At 37.2% G+C, this 25318-nt stretch overlaps 1 protein-coding gene across 1 annotated transcript in view; it reads left to right on the top strand.

Moving 5' to 3' along the window:
• Positions 1-25318, top strand: part of fbn2a (fibrillin 2a) — a 133065-nt gene that overhangs the window by 22936 nt on the left and 84811 nt on the right. The window contains exons 6-14 of the mRNA XM_051929952.1: positions 3072-3269; positions 14418-14543; positions 17696-17821; positions 23585-23737; positions 23861-24043; positions 24181-24366; positions 24503-24622; positions 24707-24832; positions 25064-25186. Coding sequence (XP_051785912.1) covers positions 3072-3269; positions 14418-14543; positions 17696-17821; positions 23585-23737; positions 23861-24043; positions 24181-24366; positions 24503-24622; positions 24707-24832; positions 25064-25186 — 1341 coding nt within the window. The remainder of the gene's footprint in view (positions 1-3071; positions 3270-14417; positions 14544-17695; positions 17822-23584; positions 23738-23860; positions 24044-24180; positions 24367-24502; positions 24623-24706; positions 24833-25063; positions 25187-25318) is intronic.

Raw genomic sequence — 25318 nt, 5'->3', positions numbered from 1 at the left:
CACTGCTATTTACAGTATATTTGAAGGAGGATATTAAATCAGCCTGAAACTGGAAGCCAAAGGAGAGATCAAGAATGGGAGGTATACTATTATACATTTTGTTTTCAGTTATGATCCTTGCAAGCAGCATGTGCGATTGATTGTAGGTTAAAAAAAGCGAGTTAAACAGACTGAATAAAGAAAAGCAGTCTATGCATAAGTACAATATTCTCAATGATGTATAGTGAGAAAGCACCTAACCCATATTTTTTAGGTGGAAAAGCATTTTTGAATGGTGACAGTGTTTCATTATTTTAGCCCCATGACATGAACTGAGAAAATTAAAACTGATAACAGAATCAGTGTGGTAGTGGGGAATGTTCTTTGTATGCTTCATTTCAGATCTTCTGCTATTAAGACTCTGACTTCCTAATTTATTGTTTTAATTCCTTATAAAGGAAAAAAATAGAAATTGAAAGTATTTTCTAAAACACGGAGACAGTATTGCCAGAGAATGAAAATAAGTGGCAAATCGCTGTGAAAAGAGGAAATAAATTCACATGCAGATACATATGTTTTTACTGTTGTAGACATGAATACATCCTGTTGTCTGTCACTTTAGTTTTATTCTGATGTTCAAACATTTCAAACACAATTTGCAAAATTATATTTAATTAATAAAGGTAAAAAACTGAAGTAGAACATGACAATACTGTCGATATTTGAGAATCTAATGATAAGAGTAAATTTTATTTACATAGTGCCTTAAATAACATCTTGATCATATTAAATTGCTACATGCCATACAAAGCAAGTAAGATAATTGGAGATGACAAATAATTGCATTATTTTCATCATTTTCACATGCTGTAGCACCTAATAATCTTTACAGATTTTTCCAATTCTTTGTTTCTTCCCATAGCCCCAGAGGAATGTCTTGTACACAATTGTCTTGCCCAGAAATAAATGCAGTGTGTAAAGTGATTCAATTTTATGTTACTTATACCTTTAAACAATATGTCAGGTTCCAGTGGCTTTTAAGAATTGACTGTATGCCATTGATTATCTCTATGTATACAGCTGCTCTTGCAAGGAGGTTATGCTTCTGAGCCAACAAATGAAATAATACAGTGGCATCCTATATAAAGAAAGGGCTCATTAACATGATTAATATGTGAAAGAGTGGCAATGGTCATCATTAAATTAATATTGAGTGTATATTATGGCATGACACATTTGTTAAAGTCACCAAAGATAAAGAGTTTTTTGAGGAATGGTGATATGTATATTTATACATATGTATGTATATATGTACATTTAAAAACGCACATTTGTAATATATGAACAAGCCAGCACAAGGCCAGAATAATACTTAATGGCCTAGAGATGAGAAATGTTAAATTCATTCATTAAAATTAAATAAAAAAGGCAGTACAGTGATCCCTCGCATTATCGCGCTTCGCCTTTCGCGGCTTCACTCCATCGCGGATTTTATATGTAAGCATATTTAAATATATATCGCGGATTTTTCGCTGCTTCGCGGGTTTCTGCGGACAATAGGTCTTTTAATTTCTGGTGCATGCTTCCTCAGTTGGTTTGCCCAGTTGATTTCATACAAGGGACGCTATTGGCAGATGGCTGAGAAGCTATCCAGCTTACTTTCTCTCTCTCTCTCTCTTGCGCTGACGTAGGGGGGTGTGAGCAGGGGGGCTGTGTGCAGCTGCTTCCTGAAAGGACATGCTGCACGGAGCTTCGCATACTTAAAAGCTCAAAGGGCACGTATTGATTTTTTTATCTGTCTCTCTATCTCGCTCTATCTCTCTCTCTCTCTTCCTCTCTCTTCCTGCTCCTGACAGAGGGGGTGTGAGCTGCCGCCTTCAACAGCTTTGTACCGGCGGTGCTTCGCATACTTAAAAGCCAAAAAGCCCTATTGATTTTTTTTTTGACTGCTTGCTTTGCACTCCTTTGAAAAGGAAGATATGTTTGCATTCTTTTAATTGTGAGACAGAACTGTCATCTCTGTCTTGTCATGGAGCACAGTTTAAACTTTTGAAAAAGAGACAAATGTTTGTTTGCAGTGTTTGAATAACGTTCCTGTCTCTCTACAACCTCCTGTGTTTCTGCGCAAATCTGTGACCCAAGCATGACATTCTAAAAATAACCATATAAACATATGGTTTCTACTTCGCGGATTTTCCTATTTCGCGGGTGGCTCTGGAACGCAACCCCCGCGATGGAGGAGGGATTACTGTAAATAGTTATTACTGACAGAATGAAACACATTTTTTCATCATTATTTGTATTATCTGCATGGTTGGTTTTATTTTATGTAAATTTGTCATTCTGGTTACATCTCTCTTACACCATTTTGTTGAATGATTTTTATGTGGGTGCCGTCATTTTTTCTGTTTTTTTCTGCTAGTGGTGTTTATAGTAATGACATATTTTGCTGGACATGTGAACGTGACATGTGATGTCATGTGGCAGTGACTTGTAACATTATCACAGTGCCATTATAGATAATGTCACTTCACACTGCCCAATGTACAAGTTTTGAATCTCTCTAATAAAACCTGTGACTTGTAAGTTTAGTGAGGACAAGGGTTTTCAGTGCCTATTAGGATTGTCTGGCAATGATTTTTGTTTTATATTTTGTACTTGTCTGCTGCTTGTTTACTGATAATCTCTTCTACTTCACGTTAAGAAAAACACTTCTTTTCCTAGTCCTTTTGTTACAAAAAATTAGTCTTTAGAGGCTGGCCTTTTCTACCTAGTCATAATAATAAGTCTATAATAAGTCTGCACTTAAAACAGGTTTGAATTTTCATACACAAAATCAGAAACTCTAGATTTATAGGATGGAACTTAAAAATTGAAAATTTGTGGGCAAAATACACTTTTTGGGTTAACCAATCTGACAAGCTTGCCATTGCTGTGTTTATATAAGCTGCTGATATCCAGGAAAGGTGTTGATTATGATGATAAATGCATCTGAAAAGCACATAAAGTGCCATTTTACCGTTCACTTCGGCTTACCATTTTCTGCTTATTTTCCATCTAAAATATAATTTTGTTCTTTCTTTACTTTGCAGATTACAGAACTGGGCCATGCTTTACTTACATCAACAACGAGATGTGCCAGGGTCAGCTAACTGCTGTAATCTGCACCAAGACTCTCTGCTGTGCTACGGTTGGACGAGCATGGGGTCACCCTTGTGAGATTTGTGCACCACAGCCACAGCCCTGTAGACGTGGCTTCTTAGCCAATATTCGAACAGGAGCCTGTCAAGGTTAGTTTTGGCAGTCATAACTTGTAGACAAGGATTTTTCACCTTTGACTTCCAAAGATAATACTTAATTGATGCAATGCATGCTTGTGTCATTTTTCTAGACCAGCGGTACTCAAACTCTGGCATGCAAGGGGATATTGGGTGGTACAGGAAATAAAAAAAAAAGTGGCATGCGCAAGTGAAGGCAGGGTGAGAGATGTAGAAAGGGCCCATTGCAGTTCCAGTTACACCTCAAGAAGCATAAAATTCTTCCAGTATTTTCAAGACAAAAACAACCTTAAATTAATAACACTTGTATAGGTTTATGGAATTGGTTCAGAAATAGAAAATTACCCAAATCATGCTTGCTTTGAGAAAACAGTGAAATGATCAATCAGCTATCAGTTGTAGTCGTGCATTTGAATGAGGAAGTTGAAATAATGGCCAGATTAATTTCCTTATAATACAACATCATACATAGACCTTATGCCGTAAAATTCACTGAACTCATCGCGTTGTTAACAGTAAACCCTAACTACACTAGCCTCAACCTTAACTTCTGTCCTAAAATTTTAGTCTCCATACAGTATATATGATATTGGGAATAGGTGGTAAGTTAGCAGGTCTGCTAAAACAGCATACTTAATTACTGAAATAGAATCAACAAACACTACATTTATGTAGTTTATGTTACAATCATCACTGTAACAATTAAAATGTGTCAAATGTGGTAAAAATATTAAAAATACATATTTAGATGGTATGGGAGCGAATGTGATGTAGTCTTAGAACATTAGAACACTCTAGACGAGAACAGGCCATTCAGCCCAACAAAGCTCGCCAGTACTATCCACTTATTTCTTCCAAGAAATCATCAAGTCGAGTTTTGAAAGACCCTAACGTCTTACTGTCTACCACACTACTTGGTAGCTTATTCCCAGTTTCTATCGTTCTTTGTGTAAAGAAAAACTTCCTAATGTTTGTGCGAAATTTACCTTTAACAAGTTTCCAACTGTGTCCCCGTGTTCTTGATGGAACTCATTTTAAAATAACAGTCTCGATCCACTGCACTAATTCCCTTCATAATTTTAAACACTTCAATCATGTCACCTCTTAATCTTCTTTTGCTTAAACTGTAAAGGCTCAGCTCTTTTAATCTTTCCTCATAATTCAACCCCTGTAGCCTTGGAATCAGCCTAGTCGCTCTTCTCTGGACCTTTTCTAGCGCTGCTATGTCCTTTTTGTAGCCTGGAGACCAAAACTGCACACAGTACTCAAGATGAGGCCTCACCAGTGCATTATAAAGGTTGAGCATAACCTCCTTGGACTTGTACTCCACACATCGTTCTATATATCCTAACATTCTGTTAGCCTTCTTAATGGCTTCTGAACACTGTCGGGAAGTCGATAGCTTAGAGTCCACTATGACTCCTAAATCCTCTCATAAGGTGTACTCTCGATTTTCCGACCGCCCATTGTGTATTCAAACCTAACATTTTTACTTCCAATGTGCAATACTTTACATTTACTGACATTAAATTTCATCTGCCACAAATCTGCCCAAGCCTGTATGCTATCCAGGTCCTTCTGTAATGATATAACGGATTCCAAATTATCTGCTAATCCACCTATCTTGGTATCATCTGCAAACTTAATCAGCTTGTTACTTACATTACTATCTAAATCATTTATATATATTAAGAATAGCAGCGGCCCTAGCACTGACCCCTGTGGAACACCACTCTTAACATCAGCCAGTTCTGATGAGGTTCCTCGCACCATCACCCTCTGCTTCCTGTGTCTGAGCCAATTCTGCACCCATCTACAAACATCACCCTGAACTCCCACCTCTTTTAATTTGATGCCCAACCTCTCATGTGGCACCTTATCAAATGCCTTAGTTATGAGTAATTATTACTGTCTAATTCAAAGGCAAGTTATGGATTAGTAAATAGGCATAAGTAGTAGCAAAATCTGGTACATCACCATACATAGCCCTGATAATAATAATAATAATAATTCTTTACATTTATATAGCGCTCTTCTCACAACTCAAAGCGCTCTCCACACAGGGAGGACCCGGGAAGCGAACCCACAATCTCCTTACTGCAAAGCAGATAAATGAACGGATGCTTTGCATTTATCCTCTGATTATAGTGAACTTGACTGCAGTCTTGTGTCCAGCCACCCACTCACAGCACCTTGATGTCAGTGCAGATTTAGGACATGACATCAGTGAGGTTTTAGGGCAGCAGGTGTAGGGCGAACGTTTGTATGCACAGGATGGATACACATGAATAGAAAAACAAACAGTGAACTGTGAGGCAATTGCAGGGTTACATATGCTATTTGAAAAAAATACAACAGTTAAAATGTTAGCTATGTATTTTCATTAGGTATAAAGTTAATGTAATGAAAAATATGTATACTGTTCACTCTAAGCCCTAACCTTAGGGAGCTTTCATCAATTGCCAAACATGATCAGACATACTCCAACCTTGCAACATCTGTTGGAGGTTGCCCTCATTTTCTTTTTTGAATACTTCTTGTCACTCGATAAAGTTCAAACTAATATGTCTAGTATAGTACTTCCATCCATGATTGTAGCTCTTTTACTTGATTGTAAGCTTATTGCTTATGGTGTCAGTGAACACCATTGCTGTTCATGAGAAAGCCATGAATGTTAGATTTACTTGGTTTTTATGATTTCAATGCCAGGAACTTGATTAAAAAGCTTTATGAAGCCTTTAAAGTACATAGGACATTATAAAATCATGATGAAGGAAATTATAATGTTTCACAATAGAATATTAATTTACTTATGTCTGTCAAAGATAAATAGCAAAAATATCAGGAAATAATATAGAAAATATATAGACTTAGCTGGGAAAAAAGCAAAAACAAAAAATGTAAAATATGTCTACCTGTATAATATGATTTATTTAGTAGTTTACAGCTGTTGGATGAGGTACCCTTCAAAAGACTTCATTGGCAAAGATGCATATACATATATATATTATATTGCTCAGTTTTGCGGTCATATTGCAAAAGTTAAAAAGGAAGAATGTGACTTCAAAGAGTCTAGATTTTTTAATTTAATTGGTTTATTATTCAGTTATCTGTAGCAAATTCCAATTAAATAATAAAGAGCATGCTTAGTAATTAAAAATACAATACAGTAATCCCTCCTCCATTGCGGGGGTTGCGTTCCAGAGCCACCCGCGAAATAAGAAAATCCGCGAAGTAGAAACCATATGTTTATATGGTTATTTTTATATTGTCATGCTTGGGTCACAGATTTGCGCAGAAACACAGGAGGTTGTAGAGAGACAGGAACGTTATTCAAACACTGCAAACAAACATTTGTCTCTTTTTCAAAAGTTTAAACTATGCTCCATGACAAGACAGAGATGACAGTTCCATCTCACAATTAAAAGAATGCAAACATACAGTATCTTCCTCTTCAAAGGAGTGCTCGTCAGGAGCAGATAATGTCAGAGAGATAGAGAAAAGCAAACAAATCAATAGGGCTGTTTGGCTTTTAAGTATGCGAAGCACCGCGGCACAAAGCTGTTGAAGGCGGCAGCTCACACCCCCTCCGTCAGGAGCAGAGAGAGAGAGACAGAGAAAAACAAACAAGCAAAAATCAATACGTGCCCTTCGAGCTTTTAAGTATGCGAAGCACCGTGCAGCATGTCGCTTCACGAAGCAGCTGCACAGAAGGTAGCAACGTGAAGATAATCTTTCAGCATTTTTAGACGAGCGTCCGAATCGTCTAGGTGTGCGAACAGCCCCCCTGCTCAATCCCCCTACATCAGGATCAGAGAAAGTCAGCGCAAGAGAGAGAGAGAGAAAAGTAAGTTGGGTAGCTTCTCAGCCATCTGCCAATAGCGTCCCTTGTATGAAATCAACTGGGGCAAACCAACTGAGGAAGCATGTACCAGAAATTAAAAAGACCCATTGTCCGCAGAAATCCGCGAACCAGCAAAAAATCCGTGATATATATATTTAAATATGCTTACATATAAAATCCGCGATAGAGTGAAGCCGCGAAAGGCGAAGCGCGATATAGCGAGGGATTACTGTACAATAAAGAAGAAGATTCCTAGTACAAAAAATACAATACAGATCAAAATGCTAAGAACTTCATAAGTAAAAAGAAGAAATTAATAGTATTTTGTTATAAGGAATAATTTTGGTGCATTATTTTTAATCAGTATTTCATATTATTGTTTTTTACCATTTTGATGGTAATATCATCATTTTTGGATTGTGGACAAGTTGTTAATTTACTCACATCATCATTTCACCAGCCTTTGTGGTTAGCAACAATGCTTACTGTCACTTTCATGAATGATGGCAACTCTTTGTGAGATGCTGTAATTGTGAAAGATATTTAATATGTTTGCATGGTAACTCTGACATCCAAGTTTGCTGATGAAAACTCACTTCACAATTGCATTAGCTATTTAGGGAAATGTTCTTTAGGCATTAAGGAATTGTTATGATCAGTTCCTTTATTTAATTTTTGTTTAGTGTTTCTTTGGCTTTAAATAAAAATGCATTGAAAGTAGAGTTTTTATACTTAAGGAATATAAAGGTCGGCGCTGTTTGCTTTCCAGTTGTTTAAGATTGTGAATACCTAAAGCATTTATCTTGTGCTTCCTTTGTTGTTTGACTTCCTGGCTTTAGACTTTTATTCATTATCTCCTTGAATATTAATTAGAGTTTTGCTTTGGCTTTGACACTTTGATTGTTGATCTTCTGGTTCAGAAATTTGTCGATTTTTGACTTTGTTTCTTCTTCTGGGGCCTCATGTATAAACGGTGCATACGCACAAAAATGTTGCCTAAGCCCGTTTCCACGCTCAAATCGCGATGTATAAAACCTAAACTTGGCGTAAAGCCACGCACATTTTCATGGTAGCTCCAACCCTGGCGTATGCAAGTTCTCTAGTTGGTTTTGCAAACTGGCGGAACTCAGTGTCAAAGCAGTGCTTTTGCTCCAGTGTGGTTTCCCTTTCTTTTTAGATCCACATCCCTGACATGGCCTTATCAAATACACTGAAATTAACCGCATATTGTTTATTAGTTTAAGGCATCTGATTGTAATTAACCTGTAACAATATAATGGTCCACGGAATGGCCAAACTTTTCCAAATACCAAAGCTGCTTTAGCGTTGTTACTCTCACTGCACCTAATTCTACTTTCAGCTGCTCCCGTTAGGGGTTGCCACAGCAGATCATCTTTTTCCATATTACTCTCACTGCACCACTCGACATCCCTGACATGGCCTTATCAAATACACTGAAATTAACCGCATATTGTTTATTAGTTTAAGGCATCTGATTGTAATTAACCTGTAACAATATAATGGTCCACGGAATGGCCAAACTTTTCCAAATACCAAAGCTGCTTTAGCGTTGTTACTCTCACTGCACCTAATTCTACTTTCAGCTGCTCCCGTTAGGGGTTTGCCACAGCAGATCATCTTTTTCCATATTACTCTCACTGCACCACTCGACATCCCTGACATGGCCTTATCAAATACACTGAAATTAACCGCATATTGTTTATTAGTTTAAGGCATCTGATTGTAATTAACCTGTAACAATATAATGGTCCACGGAATGGCCAAACTTTTCCAAATACCAAAGCTGCTTTAGCGTTGTTACTCTCACTGCACCTAATTCTACTTTCAGCTGCTCCCGTTAGGGGTTGCCACAGCAGATCATCTTTTTCCATATTACTCTCACTGCACCACTCGACATCCCTGACATGGCCTTATCAAATACACTGAAATTAACCGCATATTGTTTATTAGTTTAAGGCATCTGATTGTAATTAACCTGTAACAATATAATGGTCCACGGAATGGCCAAACTTTTCCAAATACCAAAGCTGCTTTAGCGTTGTTACTCTCACTGCACCTAATTCTACTTTCAGCTGCTCCCGTTAGGGGTTGCCACAGCAGATCATCTTTTTCCATATTACTCTCACTGCACCACTCGGAGCAGCTGATCGGAAGGAGATCGGTGTACAGCATCAAGCACACGTTGAACTGCACACAATTTGAACTGCTCTCATCCTACAAACGCTTCAGAGCCTTTCCTGTATGGACCTCGTGGTTCAGAAACAGTTTCATCCCAAGAACTATAAACGCAATCAATCAGTCCATCAAGTGCTCCTTGTAGAACTGTTTGTACTTACAAGTACAATTACCTCACTGTAAACTTGCGATACAGTTATAATATTGCACAACCTGCGCAACTTTATAAAGCACATATTTACATATAATGACAATATCATTTTTAAGATGAAATGCAGCAAAATATGTTTATTACATTAAACAGATAAAATGTTAACGTAATTTAAATAATCTATATTGTTAATAATTAAACATGTGAGGACACAGTGTCGCAGTGCTAGCGACGAGCTAGCTCCCCGATTATTCCTGCCTCGCGCTGTATTCTTGCTGGGGCAGGCACGACACTGCGGAAATACAGATGGACAGAATAATTAAACATGTACTATGAAGATTTTTCAGTGTTCCTTAAAAGTTTTGAACAATTGGCATTCTAAGCTTACAGATGGCTTAATGTCTATTACAGAGCTGATTGTGTGGTGATTGGTTACTTGGAGAAAGAAAAGGAAGGACAGGAATTGGGGGTTAGTACGTTTGAAAGAGACAGTACTGCTGCAATAAATTATTTAATCGAAGGTTGCGCATGGCGCAGCAAGCATCTTGCGGGAGGCAAGACCAATTTCTGGATAGGGCGCCGGCTCGTCACTATCACTGTGCCACCGTGTTCCCATGTATAATAACATGCTTTAACTCCTATCATCATGAAAATGATGTCACATATACATTGCAGTATTTTAATTATTCAGAGAGCTGTAATATTACGAATGTAATGGATTCTGTGTCCTGTTGGAGGAAGAGAAAGCCCGCTTAAGAAGCAGGTAGTGCACATAGTGCACATAGGAGATCAAATACAAAACATAACATTTAACGTGCTACTTTAGTTATGATGAGATTTGAGAAACTAGTAAATTAAACTATTTAAAGATGAAGTTTATGATGTTCTACTTTAATGACAAAATAAACTACGTGATTAAAGTGGAAATTTCGAGATTAAAGTTGACATTTCATGCTTTTTTCCCACTGTGTGCCTATTTTTTTTTCTCTGTACCCTAATAAGCTTTCATAAGACACTCAGACGGTTGGCTACGACTTGCCTTTTCACGGCGACTTTGATTACTGACCGCTTCTTTTTTATTTCGGGCACTGTGCGACTTTGTGAACTTTGTGAACTATGTCACTCGATCAACTTCCTTTTGTTGATTATATCACTGTTTAAACCAACAAATAGAAAATTTTTACTTGTCTCCCCTTGGTGTCCGCTGAAATTCCTCTATTTTTCCCTGTGCTTTTGCCATTGTCTTTTCACATAAGGCTGAGCTTAAGGATTAGTTATATTGATTTGCATATTCATAGAGGCATAATTCTGGGAGGAGTTGGTGCGGGACTGTAGCGTTACTTTTCACGCTGACCGGGATTTATGTAGCGGAAGAATGTGGAAGTTGGCGTTCATACAGATTTATGCATCTGGATTTTTTTGTGCGTACGAACATTTTCACTTTTGTCCGTATATCATGTTATAGTGTGAATTCACGCACGATGTTATACATGAGGCCCCTGGTCTTTTACTTTAAAATTACTGTTGCTTCTTTGATTATAGGCAGAACAGGAATATTTTGGCTTCATTGTTTGACTTTCAAATTTTTGCTAACCAGTTCTACATTGATGATGTTTATTTAACTTGGTTTTGAACTTTGCTAGTTAAACATCAATTCTTTGTTTTTGTCCTTTTTTGATAACGTGATTTTCTGATACTTCCTGCAGATATTCCATCCATCCATCCATTTTCCAACCCGCTGAATCCGAACACAGGGTCACGGGGGTCTGCTGGAGCCAATCCCAGCCAACACAGGGCACAAGGCAGGAACCAATCCCAGGCAGGGTGCCAACCCACCGCAGGACACACACAAACACACCCACACACCAAGCACACACTAGGGCCAATTTAGAATTGCCAATCCACCTAACCTGCATGTCTTTGGACTGTGGGAGGAAACCGGAGCGCCCGGAGGAAACCCACGCAGACACGGGGAGAACATGCAAACTCCACGCAGGGAGGACCCGGGAAGCGAACCCAGGTCCCCAGGTCTCCCAACTGCGAGGCAGCAGCGCTACCCACTGCGCCACCATGCCACCCCTGCAGATATTCACAGCTGATTAATTATAAAAGTCAAAAGATTGCAAAATGCATAAGCACAAAAAAAAAATACAAAAAATGAGGACTACAAAATGTCTAATTTCAGAAAGGCCAAAATTTACAATGTTCAAGAATTACAAAATGCCTAAGCTCAAAACACAAAATTGTCCTCAGTACGGAATGCACTGATATAGGAGCCAGTGAAACAGAGAGCCTTACACAATGCCACAGTGGTTATATTGGGCTTGCAGAGCCCTTATATAGAGGCTTAGGTAACTGCCCACTTACAGCAGTGGATGGCTAACCATTATGAGAGAGAGCCAAAAAGTGAAGTGAAGACTACTTATCTACTGACCTAGATATACCATCCTGCCAAATTTCAGCTTTTAATTAAATGAGAAATAGTGTTTTTGTTGATGCGTAAGTAAGTGATTCAACTTAATTTCCATATCTATATCTACATCTATCTATATATCTATATGTGCATATCTATATATATATATATATATATATATATATATATATATATATATGGAAGAGAAGGTCTGTGATACGGTTTGCATATTTGCAGCTGGAGATCCACAAAGGGAGAAAAAATGAATCACGTATCATAAAGTAGTTTTTATTCCTGAGCTTTCAACCCCTACCAGGGGTCTTCATCAGAGGATAATGCTTAGACTTACAAGAATCAAAGGCAATATATAGCAACTTGGATCCAAAAAAAGATAATGAAGCCCAACAAAGATTATAAGGCCATTTCTTTAAATATAAATGTTGAACAGTTTTTAATGAAGGGAAAATAACAGTATCATTATCATTAATATTATTAGAATATTAGAGAAGTCTTATCAAGAAAAGGCCATTCAATCCAGCAAGCACACACATACTTTTCTCCTAATTTCTCCAAAATAACCTTATGTCAAGTTGTGAAGATCCCTAAAAGTACTACTTTAGACCACACTACTTGGTAACTTATTGTATGTGTCTATATCTTTTTGTGTGAAATATACCCTTAACTGGTTCCATTTGTGTTCCTGTTACTATTATTATTTGTAATATAGAAGCCAAGGTTTCACATAGTATGCCAGATAAGGCCTCACTTGTATTTCATACACCAGGCTATATAACCCAACATCCTATTAGCTTTCATGGTAGCTTCGTCACACTGTCTGCATGTACTGTACATAGTGAAGACTCCATTACAACTCTTACTGTAGGTCTTTCCTTTTAAGAGTACTTTCTTGTTTCAGACCTATCATTATGTATTTAAATGTAGCATTTTTCCTTCCTATGCGTAATACTTTACATTTATTTACATCAGATTTCATCTATCAAAATTCTGATATGGCTAATTCTACATTATCTGCCGTTCCTACTTGATATCACCTACAAACTTAAAGTGGAACAGTCATGTCATCTTTTAATAGCAAAAAAATGCTTTTTTGCTATTAAAATACTTTAATGGTAAAACAAAATTGTGGCGTAAAATGATACAGCCATTTTTGTATGAATCACCAGAGAGGACTGATGAAGTCTTTGGTCTGGTACTGAGCTGATAGAGGAACTCAGATCCCAAGAATCAACAGGGCAGCTAGAGGATGGGCAAGCCATAGCTTATGCCACAGTTGTGCATAAGACTAGCCCATCCCCTAAATTCTAAACAAAAAAAAGAAAATCTAAACAGAGAATTAAATCAACAAACCCAAAACACAAAAGAAAAATAACAAAATTAATAAGTTATTAATAAAAGATGATTTGTTAACAAAAAAAATGAATGAAGGAAACACAAAAGAAAGAGAAATTAACCAAAAGAAAGGACACAAAATACAAATACATTACAATGCAAATTCGTAACAGTAAGGGTAGGTGCATGATGTCATCATCAGATGCCTGGGCGTTGTTTGCTTTTAAATATCTTATTTCTGATTTGTCAGCATCAAAAGTTATTTCAGTTTCTGCTGTAGCTAGAATATGCTTTATTTTGTTCATTGCCTTCTTTTGTCTTTTCTAGAGCAGAATAATTGGTATCAATCTAGCAATAGAAATTATTCAGGCAATTTGCAAAAAGAAATCTGTTATCAACAGTCACATATTGTATATAAAGTGTATTTGGCTTTCTAACTACAAATTTCTTGTAAGTTTTGTTTAATTATTATTAAAACAGCAATTCTAGATTGTCTTCTTTTTTATATCATTCCTAATCATCTTAATATGTTTCATAAGTATTTTCTTTTCTTTATTAATGGCCCTGCTTTTAAAATTACTTTTGAATTATAAAAGCTTTTATGGACAAGTATTTTTTTGGAAGACTAAATACTGACAGAAATATATATACTGTATCTGGAAATGGCTGCCTCTTATTAATTGATTTACAGCTAGTGACATCATCTCAGTCCAGTTCTGTTTTGTCTCAATAACTTAAGCAGATTAGCTTTTACAGCCTCAGCTGAAGAGACAGTCTAGGCTTCCTAGTCCTGCTAGTGCATTAATATATACACAGCTTTGATGTTACCATGACATGATCAGAACTGACATTCTTCATAAAGTTTGGGAAATAGATAACTCAAGTACATACTGTAGAAAGAGGTCTACTGTAATTAGCTTAGCTGGATCCAGGACTACTACTTCAGCTTTAGACACTAGTTTATGAATGACAGTGGTCTTAGCTTGAGTGTCATAGATGCAATGTAAATAACAAAAGGTTGAATTTTGATCAATTTAGTATGACAAATACTATGCCAGAAAGTTAAGCACTAAGAATTGGGTGCTATTGGAAAAAAGTTTTTGAGTTACTCAAACGCATAAATTGAGACTGATGTTGGTCGTTTGAGTTGATATCTGAATTGAAGCATTGTGATATATAATTTAATCTCCTCTTCTTTTCTCCCAGATGTTAATGAGTGCCAGGCTATTTCAGGTATTTGCCTAGGTGGAAACTGTCTCAATACAATTGGGTCCTATGAGTGCAAGTGTTCTGCTGGCTACAGGCAGGATGAAGCAACTCAAAAATGTGAAGGTAAGCAGTTTATTAGTATCTAAACAGTAATGCTGACTAGACAGGAGCAGAACTTGTTTTAGCTCTGAGCAGCTTAAATGCATTATCAGTCAACAGACACTTGTGTTCGGTGCTGTTATAGCTGCAAATTGATATAATTTCATTTTATTGATGTTGTGTAAAAACAACAATGCCAGAATTTTTGTGTTTAATTTTTCCTATTTAGTTAAGTTTAAATGTTTTTTTTTCTTGTGTTTGTTTTTCTATTATTACTTGTTATTGTCACTTATATTTAATTTTATGTAAGTTCAATACATCATAGTACTAGATTCCCAAACTTGCAACTTAAAGATAACAATGGAAAAACAATCCTTTCGTTTTTCACATGACAATATGACAGTACAGTAACACACCAGTGAACAAACTTTGTTGCATGGGAACTGTCGACTAACAGTGTTGTAATTTTTCAATTGTATTACATACAATGCTGGGTAAGTTCATTTCAGAATTTATAAACATTGGAAATTTAACAAAACTCCATACTGGATGAGCAACAAGTTAAGAATGAAACTGTTAAAGAAAAGCATATATACAGTGCATCCGGAAAGTATTCACAGCGCATCACTTTTTCCACATTTTGTTATGTTACAGCCTTATTCCAAAATGGATTAAATTCATTTTTTTCCTCAGAATTCTGCACACAACACCCCATAATGACAACGTGAAAAAAGTTTACTTGAGGTTTATGCAAATTTATTAAAAATAAAAAAACTGAGAAATCACATGTACATAAGTATTCACAGCCTTTGCTCAATACTTTGTCGATGCACCTTTGGCAGCAATTATAGCCTCAAGTCTTTTTGAATATGATGCCACAAGCTTGGCACATCTATCCTTGGCCAGTTTTGCCCATTCCTCTTTGCAGCACCTCTCAAGCTCCATTAGGTTGGATGGGAAGCGTCGGTGCACAGCCATTTTAAGATCTCTCCAGAGATGTTCAATCGGATTCAAGTCTGGGCTCTGGCTGGGCCACTCAAGGACATTCACAGAGTTGTCCTGAAGCCACTCCTTTGATATCTTGGCTGTGTGCTTAGGGTCGTTGTCCTGCTGAAAGATGAACCGTCGCCCCAGTCTGAGGTCAAGAGCGCTCTGGAGCAGGTTTTCATCCAGGATGTCTCTATACATTCCCTTTATCCTGACTAGTCTCCCAGTTCCTGCCGCTGAAAAACATCCCCACAGCATGATGCTGCCACCACCATGCATCCTTCCCTTTATCCTGACTAGTCTCCCAGTTCCTGCCGCTGAAAAACATCCCCACAGCATGATGCTGCCACCACCATGCTTCACTGTAGGGATGGTGCCAGGTTTCCTCCAAACGTGACGCCTGGCATTCACGCCAAAGAGTTCAATCTTTGTCTCATCAGACCAGAGAATTTTCTTTCTCATGGTCTGAGAGTCCTTCAGGTGCCTTTTGGCAAACTCCAGGCGGGCTGCCATGTGCCTTTTACTAAGGAGTGGCTTCCGTCTGGCCACTCTACCATACTGTCCTGATTGGTGGATTGCTGCAGAGATGGTTGTCCTTCTGGAAGGTTCTCCTCTCTCCACAGAGGACCTCTGGAGCTCTGACAGAGTGACCATCGGGTTCTTGGTCACCTCCCTGACTAAGGCCCTTCTCCCCCGAATGCTCAGTTTAGATGGCCGGCCAGCTCTAGGAAAAGTCCTGGTGGTTTCCAACTTCTTCCACTTACGGATGATGGAGGCCACTGTGCTCATTGGGACCTTCAAAGCAGCAGAAATTTTTCTGTAACCTTCCCCAGATTTGTGCCTCGAGACAATCCTGTCTCTAGGTCTACAGACAATTCCTTTGACTTCATGCTTGGTTTGTGCTCTGACATGAACTGTCAACTGTGGGACCTTATATAGACAGGTGTGTGCCTTTCCAAATCATGTCCAACCAACTGAATTTACCACAGGTGGACTCTAATTAAGCTGCAGAAACATCTCAAGGATGATCAGGGGAAACAGGATGCACCTGAGCTCAATTTCGAGCTTCATGGCAACGGCTGTGAATACTTATGTACATGTGCTTTCTCAATTTTTTTATTTTTAATAAATTTGCAAAAACCTCAAGTAAACTTTTTTCATGTTGTCATTATGGGGTGTTGTGTGCAGAATTCTGAGGAAAAAAATGAATTTAATCCATTTTGAAATAAGGCTGTAACATAACAAAATATGGAAAAAGTGATGCGCTGTGAATACTTTCCGGATGCACTGTATAATGCATAAAAGACAGACCACCATAGCGTTTACAAATTGTGACTGTCAGGACTTTCCTGTGTAGCCCTTGCAAGCCACTTTATTTAATTTCAGTGGCATGGAGTTAGGGGATCTTCAGAAGGGAGGTCAGTTGTAACCAAGGTCAAAGCACAGACAAGAGATTGAGCTTTATGTAAAAGACATGCTAAATGTAAATCAAAAACAAAATTCAATTGCTGAAAAGTCATCGTTTGTTTATATTCCTGTAAAGTTTGGAAACTACTTTAACAGTGTAGCCGTTGTGATGTCACAGGGCATCTAGCAAAAATGCAAGCTATGTAATGTGATGTAATGGTGTAGACCCTATTTTCTTATCATGTATTGAATCCCTTGATAAACATTGTGCAGTACATACAGTAAATGTCACATAATATGTGATCATTGTTGCTAATTAGGTGCATCTCTTAAAGACTTTCTTGACCTGGAGACTTTAATCATGGAAAGCTCCTAGTGTGATCCTATTCTCACCTTCAGAATCTTTATTAAAAAGACCTAAACAAATTCCCACTATACCTCTCTTATTTACACTTACAACCTGTTAGAAACCAAAACAGCAGAGACTGCTTAAACTTTTATTCTTACAATATAGAATAACGTTTTAACTTAAGGCACCCTACACAGATGCAAAGTAGTGAGTATAACAAAATAATACTAGGTTACAGTTCATATTTCATGAAACTTTGTAGTATTGAGTACTGCAACGGATCAGACATCTTACTGCTCATAAACATAAGGTAATACATTAATCTACAGTTAGTGTAAGGAAAGAGCCTGGTTTGTTCTTCGCCTTATTTACTACTAATATTACGTTCTGAAAATAAACATAATCTCTGTCAGCTTTTGTGTTGTCATTGCAGATGTAGATGAATGTGATGCTCTCCCTGATATATGCAATGGAGGACAATGTGTCAATACCATGGGAAGTTATTTCTGCAACTGCCCAGAGGGTTATGTAACTTCAATGGACAGTATTCACTGTGTTGGTAAGTGGAGTATGTGGTGAAGCTTGACCACCTTTCATTGTCAGTAATGAACGCTACCCATTAAAAACTTGGAAACACTGGACAATAATTTCAAAAAAAGAAAAACAATTTCCTGTGTTCTAAGTAATAAATGTAGTAAGTGATCCCAAATATCAAAATAAAATATATTCAACATTAATATTAATACTACAGGCAAGTGCTTTTAGATTTAAATATATGAAATAATTGTTTACATAGGATGCAAAGGAGAAAGAAGTAAGGCTTTATGTAGTCTGTGTAGTTTATGTAGAAAATTTCTGGAATAAAACAACACTAAAAATTGTGGATATCAAAGGTGTAAATTATGTAAGTCCATTGCTGATTTTTGATCTTAATTACTCCTGGTAACAAGCAGTTGCATTTTTTGGCATGAACATTCTGGTGGGGTCACGCAGATCTGGGAGAGAGATGATGTCAGGAGGGGCCAACCCATTTTAACATGCTGTTCAGAAAGTGTGTTTATAATTTTGAGAGCGAGAGAGATACAGACTATGATGTACTGAAAGCAGAATGTACGAGACTCTTCCTTTGCTTAGATCTATTGGCATGGCTTTGTGGCGATCATAAATCTCGGGAAGGGTCCTGACTCCAATTAAGGAGTTAGGATAAATGTAGTAGTGATGGTACATGATGTTGCCTCTCACCCTGAAGTGAGTGTTGTGAATTTTCAGACAAGGAACACAGCAGAAAAAGCATCCTTGTAATGTTTCACAATGTATTAGACTTTCAACAGCAGTCCTATCAACATATAATTTTGTCACACAGTCCAATCACCAAATGTATTAAAATGTATCTTAACATTAATATCAAATATTTAATACTGAAAAGCAGAATCACAAGTAAAAATGCACTGGTACAGCTCATTTCCACACCCACCACAATACAAAACAGCTCAGGATCCTGGTTGGCAAGCCCCGAGGCAGACACGCGGTCCAGTCTCACCCTCTGGAAATGACCCTCTATCTGCCACAGCCATGTGTTACATGGGCATCGCCTTGGCCTGGTCCAGGCACTTGGGTCCTCAATGAGGATCCTGTGAGGCAGAAAACCCTTGGGGAATCGTGCTACATGGCCGTAGTGCCGTAACTGATGCCCCATCACAATGCAGGTAATGTGCCTCATTTGGGACTCCTTGAGCAATCGCTCATTCAACACAAAGCCAAACCAGTGGTACCCAAGGATTTTCCGTAGAGACACAGTACCCAAGGAGTCCAGTCTTTGTCTGAGATCACTGGATAGCATCGATGTCTTTCAACCATATAGCAAGACAGGAAGCAGTACGACTATAAAGACTTGGACCTTCATCCTTTTCAATAGATATCGGGAGCGCCACACACCCCTTTCCAGCGACCTCATGACCCCCCATGCTCTCCCAATCTGTCTACTGACTTCATAGAAAGAGTCACTAGATACATGAATGTCACTATCGAAGTAAGTAAACCTCTTGACAAGGTCAACACTATCTCTTCAGACAGACACACTGCTGAGGCAGTGGATCTTGTTTTTTATCCAGAACACTCGCAATTCTAGACACTCTGACTCCTTGCTCAGTTTCTCGAGAGCCCTGATCAGAGTCTCCATTTAATAGGCAAAGTGCTAAATCATATACATAAGTAATCAATGCGATTCATGATGATGAAGACAATTGCTCTATAATAGATGTATAAGTTCTTGCACAATTAAAATTGTGTTGCAAAATATCAACCAATGGGTTACTTCAAAGTGTATAGCATTCAAACCCCTTGGTGGAACTGAAAAGATCAGTCTGCACATCTGCACATGCAAGAAAAGTTATGCCAAGAACACCAGCATGGTTGCACTGACTGCACAAGCAACTCTGGAAGCAGGCACGAGGTCCCATGGACAAAGAAAATCAAGAGAATTTAAGTCTCCTTCGGGTCCTACTTAAAAAATACTATATTTAAGGAATTCGAACTACAGTTAGTCACAGGCCCTCCACAACCAACAACTAATAAGAGAAAATTAATTGATGATATTTTTATACTGCTTGAAACTAATCTGCTGCCAATTAATTAGCTATTGAATCACCACAAGCCTATTCTGTCTTTGTTTTTAACTTCATGATATTGTAATGTATTATTAATGTTATTTTTGTATTTGACTTAGTGTTGCAAAATATTTAAATAGTAAAAATGTGATAACCAATACTTTGATAAACTAACAAAAAAAATTAATTCTTTCAAATCAGTTAACTTTTTTAAACTTTCAAATCAGTTAACTAACTCCCATTGCAAATACACATGAATATTACACCAGGTGTACATTTTCTAACTTGTTATTATTTCCTAATGTAAATTTGAAGTTGGAGTAATTTCAGTCTGTTCTTGTATTTTGAGGTAATGCTGTTTTTTTGTTGTTTTACTTATAATAAAAACTAATCAGAAAATTTCAATTTAAAGTAGTCTCACCCCAATGACCAATCAGTTTGTCTTGTAGTATGGTTTAAAATTCACCTCTGCATTCTTCAAGTGTCTTCACAAGTACATTGTACATCTTAAGCATAATCTCTTTATATACCATATGTTCGTAAAAGTCTTTTTAATTGATTCTTCATGTGTAGTTTTGATAAGTCTTCCTTGCCCATGCAAAATGTTTTTGAATGTCAAGCTCTTATTCTCCTTCATACATATAAAAGTTTACATTTACATAGATTAAACACAATTGCTTAATTCTGAATTTTTTCGACTCCCTTGATTTCTCATTTGCCATCGTAAAGGAATACTCCAGCCAAAAATGGTAATTTCTGTATCTACCACTTCACCTCATGCTATTTGCTATCATATCTGAGAAAAATGTTTATTACCCTTACTTGGATTTTATGGAACCAGAAGCAATGGTATGAACTGTAGTGCCACAAATAGTATGGTTGCTACATATATGCATGCCTGTTATGTCAATGAATGTCATTTTTAATATATGGCAACCAGATCTTCCTTGTCAAAAATTTGCTTGTTGAAGACAATGTAAGGATTTACTTGTTTGAGCTAAAATCTTAAATTTGGTAATTACAATGTTAAAAAGAATCTAACGTGAAAAAGTGGAAAGTCAAACAATGATGTACGAATGAATGTAAAGATTTATCGGGTTAGATAAAAAGAGTTCCTGACAAAGGAAAAATTAATAGTATATTCCATTGATGAATGAAAACATTTTTCTAAAACTATTTGCTTTCTTCATTTGTTAAAAGGGAAATTGTGTTTAGATTTTAATTTAACATTGAACATTTGGTGAAATAAGGTCTTTTGTTTTGTATCTGCCAGGGCTCAGTTTTTTTCCATGAGTCCAAAGATAAGCTTTCATATTGATTCTGTATTATACTGTTTTTAATGAACTCTGAGAGGACGTGCTGTCTTATTTGCAGCTGGATAGGAGACTCAGAAAATGAATCAATATCATGTATTAACAAATCAGATCATAGCAGTATCAGGATCACTGATCAGAAGCTAGTATTTGATGTGCATTACATTTTATTTGTATTTGTTAGATATTCAAATAATTATTTCATACATTTTTTAAATTTTAAGTTAAAATCATTTAAAGTTAGATCTTGCCTCCAACACATACCCTAATGCCTATTTGAATCGTAAGTATTCTTAGCCATTGCTATTCACACTGGAGTGCCTACACAGTCTTTTGACCTTCTTTTCTCTAGCAGTCGACTGTAAGATTTCACAGGTTCTTTAGAGTAGGGCCTCTTATTCTAAAGATCTTGAGTTAAGTGCCAGAATTTCTGAATCCCTGCCTTTAGGATCACAGCCTAAAATGTCAACAGAACATGACAATAAAACAAACAAACCCAGTTGAAGATTTAGCTGTTAGTGCAATATTTCCAAGATTACAGTGAATTTGCTAAAATGGAAATTACAGATACCTGTGTCATTAGAAATGTCCAATTGTGTGATCTGTTTAAAGGTACATTTGTAAAAATTGTTTTCCAAACTGAAATTAACATATATAATGTAGACTCATTCCATCCACACCTAGACACTTTGCTCAGTGGCATCAAACTGATACCCTGACACGTCAAAGTTCAAAGAAATACCGATGAGTAGAAAGACCACTGAGGTTAAATTTCTTGGAATGCACACATATGCCTCAAGGGCACTTTCTTTCATTTTAGTTACAGTCATTTTGTATTTTTGTGTATTCTTACAAGATGGCACCAACTAGTAAATTTCAACCATCCACTTCAGATGGAAGTATTAGAATCCTTTAAAATACATAGATGAACAAGTATATGAACAGCAGCCATTTCATTATGTGTATGTTTTGGTGGCAATCTGATTGTTAGTATGTCTACTTTTGCTGTTTGGTGTCTTGTTCAAATATGAGCCAAAATGTCTCCTTAAAGGAGTCTTCATTATCTCTAATATGTTGGCTGTCAGCTGGTGTGAAGAGACCCAATGGTGAAGTGGAACCTCTTTTTGGGATTATTTGCCATAACGTGCAGATTGCTGCAGGGCAATTGTTAGAATAAACAAATACTTGAATGAACACAGGAGAGCAGTCTATGTTTCAGATTTATTAATAGTGAAGTTTTAGTTAAGTGTGTTTGTGAGTTGCTTTCTGTTTGTTTGAAGCCCTTCTTTTTTCTTATACCCTGTTTTACTAAGAATTCTTCCTCATTTACACTCCTACTCATTTTAGATTGATTAGATTAAGCATAACCTATTCCGGTGGACACTTTCACTAAACCACTGCAAGACATATACTTACAGCATTACACTTAGAAGGGGCAACAATGGCTTGAAGTATGAATTGGGCATTTTCTGGACCAGTATCAATCAATCAATTTTTCCTATGCCCTATCTGTGATACAATGTGTACACAGTGGCCTTTTACAGAAGCTCCAGCCAAATTTTCCACTGCAGACAAATAAAGTTCAGTCTCTCTGTCAAATCTGATTCTTATTTTTGCACTATTTTTCTGCCTTTTTAATTTTGTAGATATTGCTTTCAAGCTACCTTGATTAAATGCATTAATTATCTCAAATTACAGCTCAACAGACAAAAGAGCAGATCATTTCTGATGATTAATTGAAGTCATATTAATTATTACTACAGCCACAAATAGTGCTATTTGGTTGTTACTGATATTTTATCCAACAAGCCACACAGTGTTTGGTCAACAGTTTTTCTTTTGTAGTTTATTATTAGTATGATGACACTTCAGTGTAATATACCTAAAATTATGTTTACTTTGGATTATATACCCATGATTTTCTTATATCCTTTAGTTTAAATACAGTTCACTATTAAATATTGAACTTGAATAATTTACCAATAAGTTATTTTTTGGAATAGAGAAAAAGTATGAAATGGAGTAGGAATTAAATTCATTACTCATTTATTTTAGATTTGATATATGTTTATCCTAGGGTGAAGAGCAACCGCATGATTTCTGTCTTCTGTGAGCATCATACTTTAATAGAAGACAGTATACAATGGCACCTTATGCATTTATTAAGAAATTTTCAGACAACTTTACTACATGCTTGCAAAAGTTTTACCATCATTTTTGAGCAAATGGGTTTAACCCATTTGTTGGAAGAACTATGTATTTGTGAGTTTTTAAAATAGATCAGTAAATTAAAATATTGATAGACCTAAACATATGCATGCCCACCTGAAATACAAGGACTTGTGGTGACTATGTGATAGGGTACAAGTTACCCTAAGCTTACAATTGATATTTGCTTAACAGATCAGAGAATGGGGAGGTGCTACACCAGTCTGTTGAATACCCACTGTTCTCAGGAGCATCCAATTCCCCTTACAAAAACCCAGTGCTGCTGTGAGACTGGGAGTTGTTGGTCCTCAGGACTCGAGCCAGAGAAGTGTCCTGTCCAAGGTTCAGGTGAGATGCTTCCATTGAAGTCCATGAGCAGTGGTGTTAGGCATACAACACATCATAAGAAAACAGAGATTCCATTAGAAAGAAGCACGACATGCACCTTAACAACAATTTCCTCTGTTCTAGAAGCGCACCATTTAATGTGCACAGAAAGCCTACCTGAATTCATTTCAGAATTCAAACGTGTTTTGCCAGATGGACCAGGTGACGTAGAGTCAGATTCAAGACATCCTTTAAGTGGTGGCAATGGTCCTGGTCCAGCAGTCGTGGGTGAGCACTCCATATCTTATACATTTTTGGTATATTTGTAAAGTGTGCATTTAGGCATTGTATTTGTAAAGAAAGGGAGCATGGCTGATGTTTTCTGTTTTCCATTTGGGATCACTAGAGTTCCTAGTTCAGTGGTAATTGGTGGGGTTGGGGATTCATGTCAGCTTTTTTATGAGGTGTGTATGCAGGAATTTTGCCTAACTCAAATTTGGAATCTCTTTCAGTAGCTCTCAACCAAAGCACTAATCCTTGCCATCAGTTCAGCAATATGTGTGTAAATGGCCATTGTGTTCCCCTTGCATCAAGCTTCCGATGTGTATGCAGTGAGGGTTTCCAGGCAGATCCACAAGGTGAATGTTTAGGTAAGTGGCTAAGTGAACTTGGGGCATTTCATATCTCTTTTCAGCACTACTACTACACACAATCCTTTTCTCAAAGAGTCCCCTGCACCCTCTTATTGGATTGCATAATCATTTGTTTTTAAATATGTTTTCACAGATATTGATGAATGCAGCTGTAGCCCTTGCTCAAATGCAGATTGTGTAAATACTCCCAGCTCATACTACTGCAGGTGTCATACAGGTTTCCAGCACTCCCCCATCAGGCAGACCTGCACAGGTGAAGCTCAGACTTTGCTCTCTATTTTCCCATTGACGTTCTTTAAATAGTAACCTACTGTTTTTTCATCCTTACTTCTTTTAGATATTGATGAGTGCCTGCAGAATGGAATCCTCTGCAGAAATGGCCGCTGTGTTAATACAGAAGGCAGTTTCCAGTGCATTTGCAATGTAGGCTTTTATCTAAGTTCAGATGGCATGAGTTGTGTGGGTGAGTGATCTTTTTTTTTACCTCATATTGACTGTAAATTTACACCCAAGCTGTAAAACCTTTCCCGATGGCGTTTGCATTTAAATGTAAGATACCCATGTTCTGGAGCTGAAGCCAGAAAGAAAAAAACTTGCCAATTAATATACAGTATTTGTACTTGACATCACATGCATCATTTGGATCTTAGCTGCAAGTGTACAATTAACATCTAGATTTTTTTCTGTTGTGCAGATCAAGATGAGTGTGTTAACAGGAACATGTGCCTCAATGGAATGTGCATCAATGAAGAAGGAAGCTTCAGGTGCATCTGCAAGCCAGGCTTTTCCCTGGCCTCCAATGGTCACTATTGCCTGGGTATGGAAGTAAGAATTTAATTCACTATGTACACATGACAATAAACTTGACTTAACTTGGTAGGTACTTTCAGCTTTAAGTGGCAGATAGGTTATATATACATCCGGCGCAGCCGAGAGTGGCAGCCTTTTC

The sequence above is a fragment of the Erpetoichthys calabaricus genome, chromosome 7 (assembly GCF_900747795.2).
Source record: "Erpetoichthys calabaricus chromosome 7, fErpCal1.3, whole genome shotgun sequence".
NCBI lineage: Eukaryota > Metazoa > Chordata > Cladistia > Polypteriformes > Polypteridae > Erpetoichthys > Erpetoichthys calabaricus.
Note: the sequence above shows the minus strand (reverse complement) of the source record. Positions and strands in the feature narration are given on the sequence as shown.